Here is a 21,549-nt window from a genome sequence, read left to right as displayed (position 1 = left end):
GAGATAAACAAGTGAACAGAAGTAAGTTTAGCTACAGGAGAAAAAGTGTCAGAGTAATCAACCCCATATGTCTGAGCATATCCTTTTGCTACAAGGCGTGCTTTTAACCTGGCCACAGAACCATCAGGATTTATCTTTACTGTAAATACCCATTTACAACCAATAGCTTTCTTACCAGTGGGCAAAGGCAACAGTTCTCATTTACCATTAGCATCTGAAGCCTCCATTTCCTCTTTCATAGCAGCACACCAGCCAGGATGAGACAGTGCCTCACCAACAGTATTAGGGATAGGAACAGAGTCTAAAGAAGTAACAAAACACTGAGAACAAGAAGACAATTGATTATAAGAAACAAAAGAAGAGATAGGGTAAGTACATGAACGTTTACCTTTACGAAGAGCAATGTGTACGTCTAGATCAGAATCATAATCAGCATGAGGTACAGGATCCCTCAACGAAGTAGCTGGTGGAGGATCTAAGTCAGGAATCTCTAATCTCCTGGAATAAACATGAACAACGAGAGGTCGAGTAGGTCTAGAGACAGAAGAAACAGGCTGTGGGAGAGGACTAGACATTGGTTGGATAGTATATATTAAGAGTTCATCCTCCTCCCCCTGACTCTCATACACAGATGATTGAGGAAAAAATGGAGTGGACTAAAAAAATGTGACATCTGCAGAAACAAGATAATGATTAAGAGTAGGAGAGAAACAGCTGTACCCTTTTTGCAGTCTGGAGAACCCAAGGAAGACACATTTAAGAGACTTTGGATCTAATTTATTAACCTGTGGACGAACATCATGCACAAAACAGGTACAACAAAAAATACGGGATTCAATAGGGAACAAAGATTTTGCAGGAAACAAAGCAGTATAAGGAATATCTCCATTAAGGACAGTAGACGGCATACGATTGATAAAAAAACATGCTGTAGAAACTGCATCCGCCCAAAAGTGTTTAGGAACTTTCATCTGAAAAAGAAAAGCACGAGTTACCTCAAGAAGATGCCGATTTTTTCTTTCGGCCATATCATTTTGGGATGGGGTATCCACACAGGAAGACTGATGAAAAATGCCATTTTGTATCATATAAGACTGAAATTGTGCTGAAAAGTATTCTTTGGCATTGTCACTTCTTAATATGCGCACAGAAATATTAAATTGAGTTTTGATTTCATTACAAAAGGCACAAAAGATAGAAAACAACTCAGAACAATTCTTCATTAAATATAACCATGTAACACCAGGGTAATCATCAACAAAAGTAACAAAATAACGAAATCTAGTTTTAGAAGTAACAGAACAAGGACCCCAAACATCACAATGAACTAACTCAAAAAGGGATGAAGCCCATTTATTGACTCTAGACACATAAGGCAAATGATGATGTTTTGCAAACTGACACGACTCACATTCTAGTACTGATAAAGACTGAAACTGAGGACACAGTTTCTTCATGGTAGACAAAAAAGGATGGCCCAATCTACAATGAGCTTCAAGAGGTGTTAAGGTACTAGAGCAAACAAGCGACCGCGGTACATGATTTTCCAGAATGTAGAGACCACCTGACTCACGTCCTCTACCAATAATCTGCTTCGTCGTAAGATCCTGAAACAAACACTGATCAGGAAAAAAGGAAACATAATAATTTAAGGTACGAGTAAGTTTACTAATAGAAAGTAGATTAAAAGAGAATTTTGGTAGACACAAAACAGATGACAAAGAAATTGACGAAGTCGGGTTTGCAGTTCTAGAACCCATGACACAAGAAGTAGAACCATCAGCTAAAGCAACAGTAAAGGAAGTGAGATTAGACTAAAAAGCAGATAAAAGACTAGAATTACCTGTCATGTGATCTGTCGCACCAGATCAATAACCCATTTGGATGAGGAAGACACAAGGCATGTAGTGGATTTACCTGACTTAGCGATCGCAGTGACAGGGGAACTGGTAGACTTTAGAGATGCCTGACACTAGGAAAACTGTGCAAAATCCTTTGTAGATATCGAAATAGTTTTCTCAGAGGAAGATACTGTAAAATCCTCTGCTGCCATATTTGTCATATGTGATCGCTGATTTTTCCTTTGAAGTTGCGAACAATTATATTTTGTATGGCCAGGCTCATGGCAATAATAACAAATGACTCATCTTGTGTCCTAATTAGAACTAGCCTCTCCATTATGCTGATTACTTCTATTGCCTATAATTCCTCCTCTACTTCCTCTTCTATTACCGTGTTGTCCATTTGGATTATGGCTAATAAGAGCACTACTGGCAGGCTGTGAAGATTGAGTACTCTTTGTACGAAGGACCCGTGTGAACGTTTCATGCAAAGAGGAAATCTCAGAACTGGAGAGAATCTGAGATTTAGTAGTCTCATACTCTGAAGGAAGGCCTGCAAAAAAACTCATAACAGCCAGTTGCTCCCGTTGGGCCTGCTGAACTTTCACATTAGGACTAAAAGGCAACAATACATTAAGTTCCTCATATACCCTTTTAAAATCCATAAAATAAGCCATGAGAGACTTATCCTCTTTCTCAGCACGGTAGAATACCTTACAAACATCATAAATACGGGAGATATTTCCTTTACCAGAATACAGAAAATCTAAGTAATCCATCAATTTCTTAACAAATTCACAGTGATTAATTAAACTAATTACCTCACTGTGAATCGAGTTCCGAAGCTGCAAAAACAACCGAGCATCCTCCCTTAGCCAAGTTTGTCGTGTATCATCTGTAGGTGGATCTTTAGTAAGGTGATCATCCTTATCTGACACACCTTACCCCTCCGTAAGGCATAACATGATCCCGTAGAATACTTAATGAACTACCGAACTTCCCCTACCGATAACTCATTAAGTACCCTACAAGAGATTTTAAAACGATTTTCTTACATTTTGGAAGTGGTGAGCATTTTAGTGAGAATTAAAAACCATTTATTCAAAGCTTAAAGACTAATAAAAATTTTTGTCCATTTAAATTTTGCCGCAAGTTTTATAAAAATTTTGACAGAGTTCTGTTTGTTTTTGGAGAAAACCGTTCTTCAAATACCTGAGAAAAACACTCCCAAAAATGTTTCACAATTTCCAACCTCCAATAAATCACAATTCAACTCCAATCAATTCATTTCAAAACAGTTCCACAATCCAAATCAAATTTATCAACTTAGAATAGTTAATAATTCCATTCACAAAGCATAAAGTAGGAATTTCATATGTACAAATATTAAATTTACAGAAGAAAGTCCAAAATAATATCATTACAATTTATTTACAACTGCTCAACTTACATTGATACAAATAACATTTATATATTTACATCAAGATTATCTGCAAGGGTATAAAATAATACTCGTACAAAATGATCAGAGTAGTCCTCGATTTAACAGCAGCTCACCCTGCTGCTTTCTCCTTGCTCTTATCTCATGATAAAGAAAATAAGCTATCGCTGAGTATAAAAATACTCAGTGGTGCACAATAAAAATTTAAAATGCAATAAATAAATCATTCATTGCCAAACACAATTTAAATGTTTCTCAATCACATTTCACAAATATTAAAGTTCATAATAACATCATTTTGTCAAATAATCTATTAAACACAGTTTAGTCAAATAATTTCATAAACACAGTGTTGCCAAAATCATACACAACCTAAGCAATGACACAAAATTTCTGATCAATGCCATGTTGTACACCACGACAAAGCAATCTCAACCCCATTAATCGAAATCAATGAGGGAGGTGGCTAGCTAGCTAATGAGTACTCATCCGATCTACAACCTCAACTGGGAAGCCAGAGAGGGAGGAAAATAAACGATCTCAACCCCATAAATGGAGGAGGAATAATAAGTAACTGTCATGCTAAGTGTGAATCAAAAATCCATTTCAAACATTTCATTCAATTATTGCATACAAAAATCAAATCAATTTCCAAAGTTACAATTTGATCACAAGGTGGCAACACAAAAGTTCATAAATTCATAATGCGTACTAAATCAATTTTTCAAGGATAAAATGCTTAAATAGGGTTTATTGTGCACAAACCTTAAGCGAGTCATCCCTTAGCCTCGACTCGGTTCCTCGGGTTCCTTCCCGATATTCTTTTCAACTGAAACACACAATTTTACAATGTTTCAGTACTAGAACTTAACATAAATCTAAAATAAATTTAGCTTCACAATTACCTAGCTCTAACGTGCCAAATTCGACGTTCTTTAAATTTTGTGTTTCAGGTTACTATTTACTGCACTATTCAAGTCAAATAGTTGACTTTCTAAGGTTTAATAGGTATGGGAATTCCAACTTCACCCACATACCACATTTTGGTCACTAAACTTGTTGGTTTTGGCCATTTTCTCAAAGCTTAGGTCTTTTAGGCAAAATTGCCAATTTTCGGTTTTGGAGTTCTAAATTGCACTGTTTCATTGGTCCATCTACTGTTGGAATTTGGCAAAACTTCCTTCATAGAAAATGTTCCTTATTGTCTTAAGTGTATTCTCATTTTTGGATCACCCCAATCGGAGTTTTGTAGCTCAAGTTATAGCCAAAATACAATTACTGTTCACGTGCACTGTTCATGCTGCAATTTTGGTTCTGGCAGATTTTTGGTCCAACTTCATTCAATAATTTGATCAAGTTAAGTCCATAATTTGATCTAATTTCCTTCATACGAAATGTTCTACTATGTCTTAGGTTTCCATCGGTTCAAGATTCGCCTAAATCAAAGCTTTCTAGAGAGAGTTATAGCCATTGAAACTTTACTGCTCAATGGCAATTATGCAGAGTTGCAGGTTCAATAACTCAACTTTGCTCAATAATTTGACTAGGTTAATGGCATAATTTGGGGTGGTATTCTTCATGAAAGTTTTAGATCTATGTCTTATCTAATTACTGGTAAAATCTCAGGTCCTTTTGACTTTCTTAGCTCGAGTTATGACCAAATGAACAATTACTGTTCATTTAGTCAGTTTGTGCAGTGGCAGCCTGCTCTCATTTCACTTTGGTCAATTGGTTCACTAGGTTTTGGTCAGTTTTTGGGCATGGTTCCTTAATGAAAATTGTGCCCTTTTATGTCTATTTTCATTCCCAATTGGTGGCATATCAATTGGACTTATAAAATTTCTGTTTTGGTCCTTCAAAGTTGGTTTGGACCTACGAATTTGACTTCCATTCTAACAATTCCCACACATTTCCTTTGGTCATTATTGACCATTTTTCAGTCCACAATTGGTCAAAGATATCATTTATGCATTTCTCCAAAATTTGGTTCACAAACCCTAACATTCAAATCCTAATTTCACTACTTTGTTGCAATTAATCACACGTAAGAATTTCAACTTAACCATTCAACTAATTAAAGCTTTTAAACTCATTCTAATACATCAAACCATACAAATTATGTCCCTTCTTCAAGCTGGCTGGAATTCAGCAATGGCCCTTCCCCCATATTTTTATTTCATTTCCTTAATCCTAAGTTCATTTCAGCCATTAATCATGCATTTAAATGAAGAAATAAGAAGTTTAACATACTAACCTTAACTTAAATGCCAATTCTTCACTTTCTCTCTTGCTTTCCTCTTTCTTTCTTGTTCTTAGGTTGAGATTGCAAGGTCTAGTGAAGTTTTTAGGGGAGTTATGTTGATTGGGTGGAGAAAATCAAGCTCAAATGTAAGCTTAAATGGAAGGATTTCATGGAGGGTTTTGGGAAGAAAGTGGGGCGGCACTTTGGAAGAAGAAGAAGACTTTTTTTGTTTCTTTTTTTCTTTTGTTTTCTTTATTTATTTTAATTATGAAAGACCACAAAATTCCTAATTAATAAATAACTTAATTAATTTCTTTATGACAACATTCATGATGTCATCACCTTTGACTTTTCCATCTTTTTTTTTTTTTTTTTTTTTTTTTTTTTCTATTAGTTCTTTAATTTAATTCTGGATCCCGAAGTTTTCTTTTTTCTGATTTTATTTGACAGTTAGGTCAGGAGTCAGCTCTCGGGGTCAATTGACCAAATTGCCCCTCGCCAGTTCATCCCGGTTTGCAATTAATTCCATATTTCTTCCGGCTCCCTGACCTAATTATTTGACTGGCTTAATAGTTCTTTTTCTTGATTTTCTCTTTTCCACTGTGTTCATAAGGGTCCTAAGGACTGCAGCGTCACTTTTTACGGTTCGAAATTTGAGTTTAAAATGACTTTGCAGTCGTTCCCGAGGAGGTCACCCATCGCTGTGACTCTCGGCTCGTTTAACCTCTTATGTTCTGTTTTTCTTATTTATAGTTAACTAATTAAACATTACTAATTATTTGTGTTTATGGCTTCTCTAGTTGTCTTAAGTATGGTTCTAATCCCCTTAATTGTCTGGACCGACACCGGTCACCGGAACAGTGAAATATACCAGGCTATACAAATAGGGGTGTTACATTATCAATGCTATGCAAATAGACCCTAATAGTCTTACTCCACTCCGGGTAATTCGAACTATTAAGTTTGTGTTCTGTGATCTTAGTCATCATCGGAATCACATCAGAAATAACATTTTTATTGTCTGCCATTTGTTGAGACAAAGAAAACTGAACGAAACGCTAATCCAAAGTGCTTACAGCAGCAAAATAACCCAAAATCACAAATCAAGCGAATACCGAAATAGGATCTGAGAGCCAAACCTCAGAAGTCCTTTAATGTTGATCGGTGTCGAAACGGCTCGTTGGCGGCCAAGGTCTCTCCTGAGCTGGGTGGTGAGAACAAATAGTCACCTAGATAGATGACCTGCTCTGATACCATGTAGAAAGGGATGATTCTCCTTAATTTCAATTAATCTGTACATGGGTATATATATACAATTGATTCTTATAATTGTGTTCTACTAATTAGGAAGAAATCCTAAATAAGAAATCCTAAATAGGAATACATAATACAAAATATACAGAGAAATAATATAATGATTGACTTTCCATAACACTATTTAATTAAAGCCTAGAAATATAAGTTAAATTTGATATAATCTTCATTTATTCATTTATTTATTTAATTATTTTTTACAAGAAATGTCTAACTTCAAGGAAAATTTTGTTGAGATTTAGGTATAATTTGTAGAGCTACGTGGACCTGATCCTTTGTAGTAGGTATGTAGGTAGCCTTCGGATGCAGTCCAAAGTCGGTAACTATAACACATTTGTTCTAGCTACTTGAGATTATTTATTTATTTATTTTGGACTATATGTACATTATATATTAGACAAGAAAATTTTGGTTAGGAGCCAAATTGCCCTTTCGACTAGCATTAAGTATTCAACTTGTTAGCATTTTAATTCAAGTTCATTCATTTTATTTGATTTATTTTATTTAAATAAATTTTATAACTAAAGTTCATATTATTTTATGAAATATATATATTTGAATTTTATTGTTTTTTTAGCAGCTATGTATATGTATGTAATTTTGAGTCTCGAAATGAATGGGTTATGTAGGTACTATATGTCAGTTGAGGAATTATATGCTCTACGGCATGTCTTTATGTTCAATCACTTAATTCATAGGAGAATGCTATAATTTAGTTTCAGGTTACATTTATCATGTTTAGTGAATTTTGAGTGTGACATCTATGTCCCTAAAATTCATAGAGTTACGTATATATTTATCTCAAAAATAATTCATTAAGACCCAAAAATCCAACAAACATGATGCCCATTCTCAAAATAGTTTAATAGTCATTATTATATATTTTTCTCCAACTATCGTGGTCTATAAGACACCAAAGTTAAACTTTACAGATTGAAAATAATAATAATAATAATAAAAAGAGATCACCCAAAGTATATTTGCGTTCCAAAAATTTCAATATATCACATTGAAGTTTCTCCATTCCTATAAATGGTGAAGTATTATGGGCTGGACACAATTTGCATCTATCTCACTCCATTTTAATAAAATTATTCAGCTTAAAAAAAAAAAAAACATCTTTCTCACGTGCTTGTATTATTGTTAGGATCGATATACATGTACTAGCATAAATTACTAGTATAAATAGAGAATTGAAATGTAATCTTGAGTTATCAATCAAATAACACAAGAATTCTATTCTTCTCCCTAATTTCTCTCTCTCTTCCCCCTTCTCCTCCTCCCATTTCTTCCTTTTCTTCTCCCTCTTCCACTGTTCTTCTATGTTTGTGGTCAGTCCATAACAATTATCTACCTTGTTCTAGAGTTCTTAGCACTCTTCTCAAAAGTAACCATAATTAAGCATTTTGAATCAATACTCTAAGATCATAAATTGTTTACCGACTATTTAATCTCAAGGAGACGAAAGCCTTGCTACACTCGCTATTCGATAAAACTCATAGTGAGCAGCATAACTCATTTCACTGGCAATTACCCCACATTTCTCATATCATTTATGGTTCTAAGAACCCTAGCTGTGCCGAAGTATAAATTCGGATACTAAAACTACATCATTATTCCAAGGGCGATTGCATCCCATAGGGTGCCTCTTCCTCTTACTCATGGGAGTATTACTTCATCTACATCCAATGTCATGAACTGAATCCGACATGATTCAACACCACATCATGATACAAAGACGTAAAACTTTAGTGTCAAAGAGTAACCGTCAATGCCTCAAATATACAATCCAACATTACCATAACTATAACCCATGATCAACTTCAATTTCAAAAACTCCACGTTTGTAATTTTTATGACCTAGCATTGTAATAGATTCGGATGATTGGAAAATTTTAAGGGACTTTATTTGCTTTATAATTTACTTTGTATTCTTCTGTGTTGTTATTGATGAATGTTAATTGGAGAGTGTTGAGGGATTGAGATTATTTATTTATCTTAGGTTAATAATGATAATCAATTGCTTCCAATTACATTTTTTGGGGAATTCTTATCTAGACATAGTGCACCATGGATCTAAAAACACAGGATAAATGGTGGAATCCACTTATTAAATATATAATCCCACATATTTGTGTTTTGAGTTTACGTTAGACTGGTTTATACAAGAAAAATCCAAATTTTCTATAAACATTTTTAATGCTCTTTTAATAATGTAGAGATTTCTGGATTTATAATGCAGATGAGTAAACCGATTTATTTACACAAGAAAATATATAATAATTATTTTTTATTAAAATATATGATTATTATGGTTGTTATTATAAATGGGATGAATATAAGATCTATTGATTTGTTTATTTCTTAAAAGTAAATGAAATAAAAAAAAATTAAGATGAAAATTTTTAGTAAAAAGTTTATAAAAATATTAAACTAATACCCGCATAAAGCACGGGTTAATGACTATTTTAAAATAAATGATAAAAATCTTAATTCATCAAATGGCTAGTAGTTCAATGATAACTGTGTCTTCTTGTCTTGTGGTAAATTATTGAATGCTTCCTATGTATGTGTATCCTCATCTACAATATAGTGAATTTCATATTCCTAAATTCAAGCAACACCTGCATTTTTATAAATAATGGATATATTACTTTTTAGTACATCGGGTGTACCCTGTAATTTATCTTGTAATGGGTTCAAATATAACAATTGTTATTTCCTTAATTTAAAATTTTCTAAAAATGAATTCTTAAGTGAAGGAGTATAATTTTCAAGTTAATTAATAAAAATAATTTTTTGCACAATTATATTATTACTTTTGAATCCTTTTTGTATAGCATTTTATTGCAATTGTTTGTACTATGTATGATCTGAAGTTCCTTGAAAAAGCTTAAAAATAAACAATGAACAAAGCAGAAGTGATGCTTTTCCCTATCTTTTCACTTTGTTCGATTCTCAATTATTTTAGCAATAAACAAAACCATCAAGTAAACAAGCAAAAACATCTAATGCTGGACCAAAGCATTAGAGGTTAGACTACGAAGTGGGGCAACCCAGCATTTTAAAGCTGAGACATTTTGATGGGTACAAATCGTCCTTTGGATTGGTCTAACCTACGCTACTGTAATATTCATAGAAAACCGCTGTTGCAGATTTGTGGGCCTGACAGAAAAGGGGAAAGATGAATGCTGTAACCATCATTTCTTGTACTAAAACTTCATTGGAAGCAAGGAAGATTCAATAGTTAACCTGTATGTGTGCTTTATTCCATTTCTGAGGGTTATATAAAGGCCAAGTTTATAACAAGATGAACACATTAAGCCTTCTTTGCTATACTTCCAAAGCCTTCTGTGTCTTCCGTTCTTGTTTAAGCCCCAAAATGGCAATGATCATGCAGCCCTCAGCTACTATGCAGAAACAGATCAAAGGTGACAAGCCCTTGTTCTCAACTTCAGATGACAATGCAATGACCAAGCAAATTCAGGCAACTCATTCTCCTGATGGACGTGAGTTTAATGTCAAGCCTCTTATTCAACTCGTTGAGGACATATTTAATCGGGCCGCCCCAACTATCGATGCCCTTGGCCTTACTCTGCCGGTAAATTTCATGTTATAGCCATCTAAACTAATGTCTTGAGCATAATAAGTAAGATGCTAATCTATTTTTATAATCTGCAGGCCACTCATCAAGCAAGTACTGCAGAATCTCTGGATGAGAAAACTTACCAAGGAAGCTTCATTGCTACGCTTGAATCTTTGGCATTTGTCATCGACCGAGTTGCTACTGAGGTGATCTCTCTATTTATAATGGATTCATCCTGATCATTGATCATGATGGAACCCACTATGATCAATGGTAGAGGTGAATCCATTGTATTTACAATAAGATGCATCTCTAAATTTCATGCTTCTATCACTAACTAGCTAGTACTGTATATACAGATAACGTACAAATGCTCAGGGGGAGCAGATGCACATGCAACTACAATGTCAATATTGAACATGCTGTCCAACTACTCGTGGGATGCCAAGTTGGCGATAGCAATGGCAGCTTTTGCCATGAATTATGGAGAGTTCTGGCTGGTTGCCCAGAACTACACCTCAAACCAGCTCGCCAAATCAGTGGCAATCCTGAAACAATTGCCTGAAATTTTAGAGCATTCGAGCATGCTTAAACCCCGTTTCGATGCAGTGAAAAATCTCATCAAAGTCATTCTTGATATCGCCAAGTGCATTGTTGAGTTGAAGGAGCTTCCACCTCAGTACATTTCAATGGATGTCACTGCAATGTCCACTGCAGTGGCCCACATACCAATTACTGTCTACTGGACAATCAGAAGTATCGTGGCCTGTGCATCCCAGATCACTGGCCTTACTGGCCTGGGGCACGAGTATTTATTCAATGCCCTTATTGAGATTGTTATTGATGGGCTAGTGTAGTGGTTTCTCAACTCATACTTATTGGTTGTAGGCACATGGTATCAACTACAGAGGCCTGGGAACTATCGAGCTTGGCTCACAAGCTCAGCAACATGCATAGCCACCTAGCATCTCAACTGGGGATCTGCTATAAGCACATTGGTGGGTTTTAAAGCTAAAATATTTGCTAATGTATGCACATGAAGGTTGATCATTATACACTGACAAAATTATCTTGTGCTATATGCAGATGAAAAGAAACAGCTGGAAACCTACCAGAACCTTATACATTTGTTTGAGATGGCTCACATTGACAACATGAGAGTTCTGAAGGCATTGATCAATGCTAAGGATGATCCACTGCCGCTTCTTGAAGGAACCACAAAGAGGAGGGTTTGCACTTTTCCCCTTTGAATCATCTATTGACATTTTCGTTAACAAAGTATACAAATTATTTCCAAACTGTAAGGTTACAGGTCTAATTAGCTGTTGGTGTTCTGCTTGACAAAAAACAGGTTAACATTGACGTCCTGCGGAGAAAGAATGTTCTGCTGCTTATTTCAGATCTTGACATCTTGCAAGACGAGATTGTCATTCTTGAACAAATTTACAACGAGTCGCGGCTCCACCCCACCAAGCAGGAAAGTCAGTATGAGATAGTGTGGCTCTCAATTCTTGACCCAACTGTCCTGTGGAATGAGAATATGCAAAAAAAATTCGAGAATCTGCAGGCTGGTATGACTTGGTACTCAGCATACCACCCTTCCTTGATCGACCGGGCAGTGATCAAGTTCGTTAAACAAGAGTGGCATTTCGGGAAGAAGCCCATTCTTGTAGTTCTAGATCCACAAGGGCGGGTTGCCTGCCCAAATGCACTCCATATGATGTGGATTTGGGGCAGTCTAGCCTTCCCTTTCACCACTATAAGGGAGGAAGCTCTCTGGAGGGAAGAGAGTTGGAGACTTGAGCTCTTGGTGGATGGCATTGATCCAACCGTTATGAATTGGGTACATACTATATATTCCTATAAGTTCTAAGCGGTTTTACTAATTAATACTATGAGTTATGGTTCAGTAGCATTAAAGTCCTGATAAGATTTGGCTCAATAGTACTATAATCCTATCCTGGATTGCGAGATTATAAAAAGTTTGAATCTTCCTCAGAACCCAATCAAACAAAGAAAAATTAATGCTTTCAAATATATATATATATATATATATAGCTGTGCTTATTGATTTATTGGCTTTGCCTTTCACCAGATGACAGAAGGAAGATACATATGCCTGTATGGAGGAGAGGACATGGATTGGATTCGTAAATTTACCAACACTGCACGGGCAGTGGCACAATCTGCAGGTATCCCTCTAGGGATGGTTTATGTAGGGAAGAGCAACCCAAAGGATCGAGTCAGAAAGAACATTGCAACCATCATTGTTGAGAAACTCAGCCACTACTGGCAAGACCTGACTTCTATCTGGTACTTCTGGGTGAGGATAGAGAGCATGTGGCGCTCCAAGAATCAGCTAGGAAAGAGCGCAGAAAATGATCCCATAATGAAGGAAATCATGACAATGCTCAGCTTCGACGGCAGTCAGGGTGGATGGGCCTTATTCACTAGAGGCTCAGATGAGATGGTGAAAGCCAAGGGAGCTCCATTTTTAACCTGCCTGACGAATTTCACTAACTGGAAAGATCAGATACAGCTGAAGGGTTTCATACCAGCACTCAAAGATGAACTTAAAGATCTTCACACTGAACATCACTGCAACAGGCTAGTGCTCCCTGGCGCTGCAGGGATGATTCCAGAAAGGATAGTATGCTCAGAATGCGGCCGTCCCATGGAGAGGTTCATTATGTATCAGTGCTGTGATGAATAAACAGCAATGAAGATCATGAGAGGCTATCCGTCATACAATATAAGACGATCCAGTGATGAATAAGAAGCAGCCCGCAGGGTTCATTTATGAACTATGATATTGGGGCTGCATTTACAAGTGGCAGGTTTGCTATATACTATGATGAAGGCTGGAATTTTTACTTAAGAAATGCTTGCTATGTAATGGTTTGTAATACTATTTTTTTTTCCCTTTTCACTATGATGCTGTGTGTTTATCGAATTCATATTAAATAATTTTGTTCTCTTACATTAATTAGTGAAATTCCTCTATTTATCATCATCGTCGTTGTCATCATATGATATAGTGTTTATAAGCATTTGCACTATCATTTTTTTATGTAAAATTATTTTAAGATTTATGGGCTCAATGATATTAGAGTTATTTTCAAAATTATAATATATTGAATTCGAACTCAATCAATCAACATATAAAATAAATAATATTAATAATTGTGGTGATTTATTTTACCAATTAATAATATCGGTGATTGAAGACAATTATATAATACAACCAAAGCATATGTTCTTTCACGTGCATAAATGTGATAAAAATAGTTGTGAGTGTGATATGATTTTGAGCAGAAATTAAAATTGGATCAATAATGATATTCCCTTATTTTAGTTTTGGTTTGACTTAATTTATTCAATTCGATTCGATTTGATCAAATTTGATAATAATTTTTTTTATTTTCTAATTTTTTAAAAAAATTAAAAATTTTATTTTGACCCATCAAAATCAACTTAAACTCAAATTACATTCAACCAATTTATCAGTTTATTCAATTACATATCTAATTATTTTCTGACAAAGACTATAATAAATAAATAAATAAATTACTGTTATTTTCAAAGTATAAACTATATGATTAAATCTGAAGGGATAATTTGATTAAAATATAGACATGCTTTCTACAATAGCGTCAAGTTTCTTTTTAAGGTTTCTTTTTGTGTATAAAAAGAAAAAGAAAGATTTTTTTGGGGTCACACTATAATTTAAGAAAAAAATAGTCCAAGAATGAATATGCTTTTAATTAGATTAAACGGTAAGTGAACACTTAATTAATAAACTATTAATTCAATAGATCTTCAATATGACAATATCTAAGATACAATTAAGGCAATTAGCCATCTCCCCCTTCCAATACATGCATGCAATGGCTTAAATGGAAAGGGAACTCGTATATAGTTTAACCATAACAATTAAGATTGCTGCTGATTCCAAATGAGGGGAATGATTTGATATTTTATATGTAAGATAATTAAGATAAAATATTGTGTGTTCGAATCTCAGATTATTATGGATTAATTGTGTATTTTTTTTTTGTATTTTAATTATTTATTGTAATTAGTTCCTATTTAGTAAATGTATATAAATAGAAGTTGAGTAAAGGATTAATTTATAATGAAATATACACAAATTCATTAGGGTTTTGGTGCCATTCATAATTACTGTTCATTAGCACTGTTCACGGCACGTGGACCACTTTTTTTACAATTTTTTTTCTAATTGTTCTTTTTTTTTTTGTTTTTTTTTATTTTTTTTTTTTCAATCTTCCTAGTGTGTCACGTCTCTATTCAGCCCCTATTCCTGACCTGGTTTGTATTTTTCTTTTTGTAGTGCTTATTTTTTTGATTTTCAATGCTATTCTCTCTTGTTTATTGAAACAAGACAAAGAGAAAGAATGTTGTGACTGAAACAAGAATTGAAGATAGCCTTTCTTTTCAAATCAGAATAGTGAAACTTGGTAGAACTAATTATCTTGTTCATTCAAGCTAGGGGATTGCAAAGGTATATTACTGGGTATAGTCCACAACCAGAAATTATTAGTTCTAACTATAATAAGTGAGATCAGAAAATTCACTTATAATATCTTGGCTCATCCATTCTATGCAACCTCGCTTGGGATATTTATTATTGAATAATGCAGCCACAATTTGGAATGCAGTCTCTCAAATCTATATTCTCAAATGGGCAATGATATAAATATTTATGAGCTACAAAATAATGTTCATGGAATAAAATAAGATAAATTGATAATTACACAATACTTTTTTTAGTGCTTATTTGACATTACGTTTAAAGGGTTAAAACTATTTTTTGAATAAAAGTACCAATATAGATGTTGTTAAAAAAAACTGTTTTGTTATTTTAGTATTCTTATGACTAAAATTTATCAAATTTAATTTTAAATTATTTTTTACTATTATCTAACTAGTATATTTAAAAAAATAATTTTTTCAATAGCAGTTCTAACAATAATGCCAAATAGGCCCTTAATTTAGTGATTTATAGCAGGAACTAAATTACTATAAGGATTTTCATACCATATGTGATGTTGATACTGTTAAGTTTAAAAAATTGATTGAAAAAGAATATATATATATGATTTTCTTATTATCTTGAATATAAAGTATGATCATATACAGATCCAAATACTTGGTAAGGATTCCATACCTTACTTGAGGCAAATATACTCATATATACGACAGGAGGAGAGTTAAAGGGATGCCATGATTCATTCTTTCTTTGTTGACAAGGCAGGGCAACTAGCTACTTCTTCATGAGAACAGTCGCATGTTCCTCATCATAGTACAAAGATCATTACATTGATTATTGTGGCAAGTATTGGCATACGAAAAAGTATTGTCGGAAATTGCATAGCTGTCCAACTAAGAGGTGTGGATGTAAATGAATGGGCTCATCAAGGCCACCAGTAACTGTGTATGAAAAAATGGAATTTTTTAAAGAAAAACCTAATATTGAGATTTTTTCTCCAATTAAAAAGTTCAAACCCTAAAGCATTTATTGTCTCAGCTTGCCTCTTATAATTTTATCAAAACAAGTAATATTTTTCTTGAAAAATCTTTCTATAAATTTTTGACCTACTTATTATGTCCATGAAAAGACAAAATCCACATCATAGCTTTAATGCATAGCATATGAATTATGTAAAATTAATTTTCTAACGCATTGAATGCAATATTGCATTACTCGTAGTTAATTAACATGTTGCATTTTGGATTCCTTAATGTTATTGTTAATGCTAATCAAAGAAGTCATAGCAATTAATAAGTGGTTAGATAAGCGGCAGAAAATTGATTCTCATGCAAATTTTCTCTTCAAGGTTAGAAATTTGAATATTAAAGCCTTTATTATTTATTTAAATATCACTCTCGACCCAAACATAAGAAACTACGTGCTTAAAAAAAAAAAAAAGTCATAGCATTACGGGAAATGCTATTCTATTACACTAAAGAAGATGATTGAGCCCTTTTTGGAGAATAATAAAAGATAATGTGATGCAATGTTTTACCAGAGCCTTATTGGCTACGATCCAAAAGCATTGTAATTAAAATGAAGTCAATTAATGCGTTTGGCTGGGAACAAATTGTGCAAAGCATATCTTTGGTTTTATTTGCTTGCCTGTTAAATCAGCATTTCTATTGTTTACCTTAATAAAAGCAAGGAATCAAATCTTACTTTTTCCTCTTATTCTCAGAAAAAGAAAGTAAATTCTGCATTATTTGAACACGTAAAAAAGGAATCAAGCAAGGAAGCAAACTAAAGGATTGGCCAATCACCATGTCTCTCGTGGCTTACTATTTTGACGGCGATCATGTTTGATACTGTATATTCTCTGCTCGTTTGCATAGGGCGGAAGCAAGTCCAGTACTGGAGCTGAATTTTGACATATTCGCCTTTTCAAATTTTTGTTGAATTCAATTTAATTAATTTCTTTTTTTTTTTATCAATTCTTATATTTAAAATAAAAAATTTTAATTTTTTTAATTTTAAAAATAGTTCATTTTAAAACAAATAAAATTCACATATTATTAAATGAAAAAATTTTTTTCTTATAAATGATTCATTTTAAAGAAACCCATTAAATTGGAATTTGATTGGTTTCAATTCAATTCATATTTAGTTCATTCATCACACCTTTTTGATAAATCTTTCTAATTAAATTAATAATGATCTTAAATTATATATATTAATTATACTTTTGATTTCATAAGTAATCTAAAAATCAACTACAAGCTCGATTTATTATCAAACAAGTCAAGTCAAGCTAAATTTTACTATCATACACAAATTTAAGTTTCCTTCCAATGTGCACTTTGATTTTAGCGGTAAAAGTGAGTCTACTATTATAGTTTTTTAAATAAAACTTTCTTTTTATTTTATTAAAAGCTTAATAACTCAATCTCTTATATAATGAAATTAATATTCAACTATTAAATTATTAGTCAATGGCATTGTTATAAAAAAAAATATTTAATTTTAATTTAGTGGTATTAGAGTCATTTCTAGAATTATGAGATTTTAATAGCTCTATTAGAGTCAATTATATATATATATATAACTCTTTGAAAAAAACTCAATGGATCTATAGAATTGCAAAGAAAATATAATTTTTTATCAATAAGTTTTTAGCTCAATGGTATTGAAATGATTTCCAGGTCTGTACGTCAAGTCAGACTTAATTATTGAAAGAAAAAAAAATTTTTTTTTTAATAATAATCACTTTTTTTCCTTCATACTTTGATACGATATTAAATTCATTATTTCATGAAAATACTAGCAACTTTGGGTTATCTTATTTACGTCACATGAAGTTGGTTGTTTTGTTGAATACTAGTGTACAGGGTAAGACATGGAACGTTTCAAACTGCCGTGAGAGTTGAGCTAAATGTGGATTCTGGATGCTAGATTAATCTATCAAAAGAAGGAGATGGGTCATAGGCTTTACAAAAGAGCATACATCCTTCCCTTCAACGATTTTAATATTTAGATTACAGTGGAAGCAAGGAAGTCGATTCAATCCTTGCTTTATTCCATTTCTGATCACTATAAATAGGCTTCCAATGTCCATTCCAACACACAAGCCAATACATCCCTTTTTCTCTACCTTAAGTCCTGCAGTTTGATCTCCCTTAGCCATGGCCTTTAGGTCACTCACAGCTACTCCAGGCATTGGCGCTGGCCAGCAACTGATCAAGAGTGATCGCAGCATGTTAGCTCTTTCCGATGAGAGTTCAATGATAAAACAAATTCAGGCAACTCATGCTCCTGATGGCCGAGAGTTTGATGTCAGACCTCTCCTCAATGTTGTTGAAGACATCCTGAATCGTGCCACCCTTCAAGTTGAGAGCACTTTGATGGTACGATTAATACAAAACTTCCGCCATTAATTAATTCCTTTCTTCTGAGTTGCTAGCTAATAGTAATCACTTCTGTTTCAATGTATAGGCTACCCAAGCTCACGCTGAGCCGGAGGACAAGAATCGTCAAGTCAATTTCATTGCCACGCTTGAAGCATTGTCATTCGTAATTGACAGAATTGCTTGCGAGGTAAGTATAATATTTCTTTTTTATTATTGTTTTAGGTTAACTGGCTCTAACTGGCTTTGAACTTAAGGTACTTAAAGCCCTACTGAACCAAAGCTTTCATTTTGCATATGCATAACCTACAATATCTACATTGGCCTAATTGTCTGGGTAAAAAAAATATGAATTTTCAGATTTCCTACAAGGCTTTTAGCGGATCAGATGCCCATGCCACAACTATGTCATTATTCAACATGCTTTCAAGCTACTCCTGGGATGCGAAGCTAGTGCTGACCATGGCAGCTTTTGCTTTAAATTATGGAGAATTCTGGCTCCTTGCCCAGATTTACTCCTCAAATCCACTTGCCAAATCAATGGCAATCCTCAGGCAATTGCCTGTAATCCTGGAACACACAGGCCCATTGAAGCCTCGGTTTGATGCACTTAACAATCTGATCAGGGTCATGTTGGAGGTGACTAAGTGCATAGTTGAGTTCAAGGAATTACCATCTATATATATTTCAACAGAAGTGCCTGCATTGTCCACAGCCCTTGCCCACATCCCAACTGCTGTCTACTGGACCATAAGGAGTGTTGTAGCTTGCGCTACTCAGATTACCAGTCTCACCACCATGGGACATGAGTATGTATACTTATGCTTTCCTTCTCTTTTCCATAATGCAAATGCTTTGTTAATGGATCATTTCGATTTTAAGCCTTTCATAATTAGATAAAAAAAAATCTTATTAGCTGGTATGTCATTAATTACAGTTAAAATTGAGGCAATAATCTCTCTTCCACTTGATTATTTCAGGTTTGCAACCACTGAGGCATGGGAACTCTCCACCTTGGCTCACAAACTCCAAAACATAAATGAGCATCTAAAGAAGCAGCTCTCCATTTGCCACCAACACATAGGTTTACTACTTGACATTATCTTACATCTTTAAAGATAACATAGGCTATTTTATTTAAAAATTTTCCTCATATGAAACAGCATATATATGTTGGAGATATATATAGAAATTAGAAAATAGAATTTTGGGAAATCTAAATTGGAAGCATCATTGTAGAAACTAATTAATGATGTTTAATATGCAGAGGGGAAGAGAAATGTTGAATCCTATCAAATGCTTCTGAATCTCTTTGATACAATTCACATTGACAACATGAAGATCCTGAAGGCCCTGATTTATGCCAAGGATGACATTCCACCACTTCTTGATGGCTCTACCAAGAGAAGGGTTTGTTCTTCTACCATATCCATCATTACTTCTATTACCAATTATACAAGTAGCAACATATTTTAAGCTAGTGCAGGCCTTCTGATGTTTACTATTGCTTGAATAGGTTAACATTGATGTGTTGAGAAGGAGGAATGTGCTATTGCTTGTTTCGGGGCTAGACATTTCCCACGATGAGCTTTCAATTCTTGAACAGATCTACAATGAGTCCAGGATACACGCCACCAGGCTGGACAGTCAGTATGAGGTGGTTTGGATCCCCATTGTGGACCGTTCATCCTGGAATGATTCTATGCAAAAGAAGTTTGAGGCCCTGCAGGCTACAATGCCATGGTACTCGGTGCACCACCCATTAATAATCGAAAAAGTGGTCATTAGATTCATCAAGGAGGTGTGGCACTTCAGGAACAAGCCCATTCTGGTGGTGCTTGACCCTCAGGGTAGAGTGGTATGCCCTAATGCACTACACATGATGTGGATTTGGGGAAGCAATGCCTTCCCTTTCACTAGCTTGAGAGAGGAATCTCTCTGGAAAGAGGAAACATGGAGGCTTGAGCTTCTGGTTGATGGCATTGACCCAACTATTCTCAACTGGGTAATTAACTAATCACAGCATGCCAACCTCCTCTAAATTTATATCTTTAAACTAATGTTAACATCTATAAAAATTTCTTTGATCAGATTAAAGAAGGAAAGTACATTTTCTTGTATGGAGGGGACGATATCGAGTGGGTGAGAAAGTTCACTAACGCTGCACGAGCAGTTGCACTGGCAGCACGCATACCACTCGAGATGGTTTATGTGGGGAAGAGCAGCAAGAGGGACAAAGTCCAGCGAGTCATAGCCACAATCACCGTTGAGAAGCTCAGCTACGTTTGGCAGGACCTGACCATGATATGGTTCTTTTGGACCAGGCTAGAAAGCATGCTATTCTCCAAGATTCAACTGGGCAAGATCGATGAATATGATCCTATGATGCAAGAAATCAAGAAACTACTTAGCTATGACAAAGAAGGTGGATGGGCTGTGCTCAGCAAAGGGCCTGACGTAGTGGTGAATGGTCACAGCACCACAGTTTTGCCTACAATACTAGAGTACGATGTCTGGAAGGAGCATATACCAGTTAAAGGATTTGATTTGTCCTTCAAAGAACACCACGACAAGCTTCATGGTGTTGCTCATCCTTGCTGCCGTTTCGAGTTTCCTAGCACTGCCGGTAGGATCCCTGAGAGGCTGAAATGCCCCGAATGCCAGCGCAGCATGGAGAAGTACATCACTTTCCTCTGCTGCCACGAGGAAGGCATTGCAGAGATACCACATTAAAAATACAGCTACATCTACATTGAATTCCCTGCTATATAGCATTGCTGCTAAATAATGGTATAGTGTGTGTAGCCCTTTCTTTGATTTCCATTTTTCTTTCTAATATGATGCCAATGGCCGCCATGCTATTTAAGTTGGCATTTGGAGCCATAAAATAAAAGATTTGAGAGTTTCTGATGTAATCATCAGTTCAATTACCATATTGATTAATTGATATACAAAGTGCAATATTTGTTTTGATTATGGTATATACTTACAAACATCTTTGGAATTTTTTTTCCTTTCCAGTTTGCTTTTATGGCTCGAACAGATCGTACATATACTGTAACAAGATTAATAAAGTAAGCGTCAATTTATGATTGCTTAAAAAAAAATTTAATAAACGTAAATATAGAAATTATTGCATCAATTTCCATTTGTACTTTCTCTACAAAGTAATTAAGTTTATAATTCTCACAAAACCCATTTTATTTATTTATTTTTTATATTTGTCGCT

The 21,549-nt window shown here is 34.5% G+C and overlaps 2 protein-coding genes across 2 annotated transcripts; both read left to right on the top strand.

Annotated features, from left to right (window-relative positions):
* The first annotated feature begins 10,169 nt into the window (after window positions 1–10,169).
* Window positions 10,170–13,437, top strand: LOC110656588 (protein SIEVE ELEMENT OCCLUSION B-like). The gene is made up of 7 exons (XM_021813448.2): window positions 10,170–10,439; window positions 10,520–10,630; window positions 10,784–11,232; window positions 11,313–11,422; window positions 11,511–11,653; window positions 11,776–12,267; window positions 12,520–13,437. Exons 1-7 carry the CDS (start codon window positions 10,221–10,223, stop codon window positions 13,135–13,137), a joined length of 2,142 nt encoding a protein of 713 aa, XP_021669140.2. The 5' UTR covers window positions 10,170–10,220; the 3' UTR covers window positions 13,138–13,437.
* Window positions 13,438–18,038: 4,601 nt separating this feature from the next.
* LOC110656589 (protein SIEVE ELEMENT OCCLUSION B) lies at window positions 18,039–21,315 on the top strand. The gene is made up of 7 exons (XM_021813449.2): window positions 18,039–18,320; window positions 18,409–18,510; window positions 18,681–19,129; window positions 19,301–19,404; window positions 19,588–19,730; window positions 19,837–20,325; window positions 20,412–21,315. Exons 1-7 carry the CDS (start codon window positions 18,099–18,101, stop codon window positions 21,051–21,053), a joined length of 2,151 nt encoding a protein of 716 aa, XP_021669141.2. The 5' UTR covers window positions 18,039–18,098; the 3' UTR covers window positions 21,054–21,315.
* The last annotated feature ends 234 nt before the right edge of the window (window positions 21,316–21,549 follow it).

This window comes from Hevea brasiliensis, chromosome 15, assembly GCF_030052815.1.
Source record: "Hevea brasiliensis isolate MT/VB/25A 57/8 chromosome 15, ASM3005281v1, whole genome shotgun sequence".
Lineage (NCBI taxonomy): Eukaryota > Viridiplantae > Streptophyta > Magnoliopsida > Malpighiales > Euphorbiaceae > Hevea > Hevea brasiliensis.
The sequence above is the reverse complement of the archived record's forward strand: the minus strand, read 5'-3'. Positions and strand labels throughout refer to the sequence as shown.

What these genes read in the sequence shown, in the direction of transcription:
- LOC110656588 (XM_021813448.2), top strand. Translation starts at nt 10,221, where the DNA reads ATGGCAATGATCATGCAGCCCTCAGCTACTATGCAGAAACAGATCAAA. An exon ending in CCCTTGGCCTTACTCTGCCG is followed by an intron (nt 10,440 to 10,519) that starts GTAAATTTCATG and finishes TATAATCTGCAG; the next exon opens with GCCACTCATCAAGCAAGTAC. An exon ending in TCGACCGAGTTGCTACTGAG is followed by an intron (nt 10,631 to 10,783) that starts GTGATCTCTCTA and finishes CTGTATATACAG; the next exon opens with ATAACGTACAAATGCTCAGG.
- LOC110656589 (XM_021813449.2), top strand. Translation starts at nt 18,099, where the DNA reads ATGGCCTTTAGGTCACTCACAGCTACTCCAGGCATTGGCGCTGGCCAG. An exon ending in TTGACAGAATTGCTTGCGAG is followed by an intron (nt 18,511 to 18,680) that starts GTAAGTATAATA and finishes ATGAATTTTCAG; the next exon opens with ATTTCCTACAAGGCTTTTAG. An exon ending in ATGGCTCTACCAAGAGAAGG is followed by an intron (nt 19,731 to 19,836) that starts GTTTGTTCTTCT and finishes TTGCTTGAATAG; the next exon opens with GTTAACATTGATGTGTTGAG.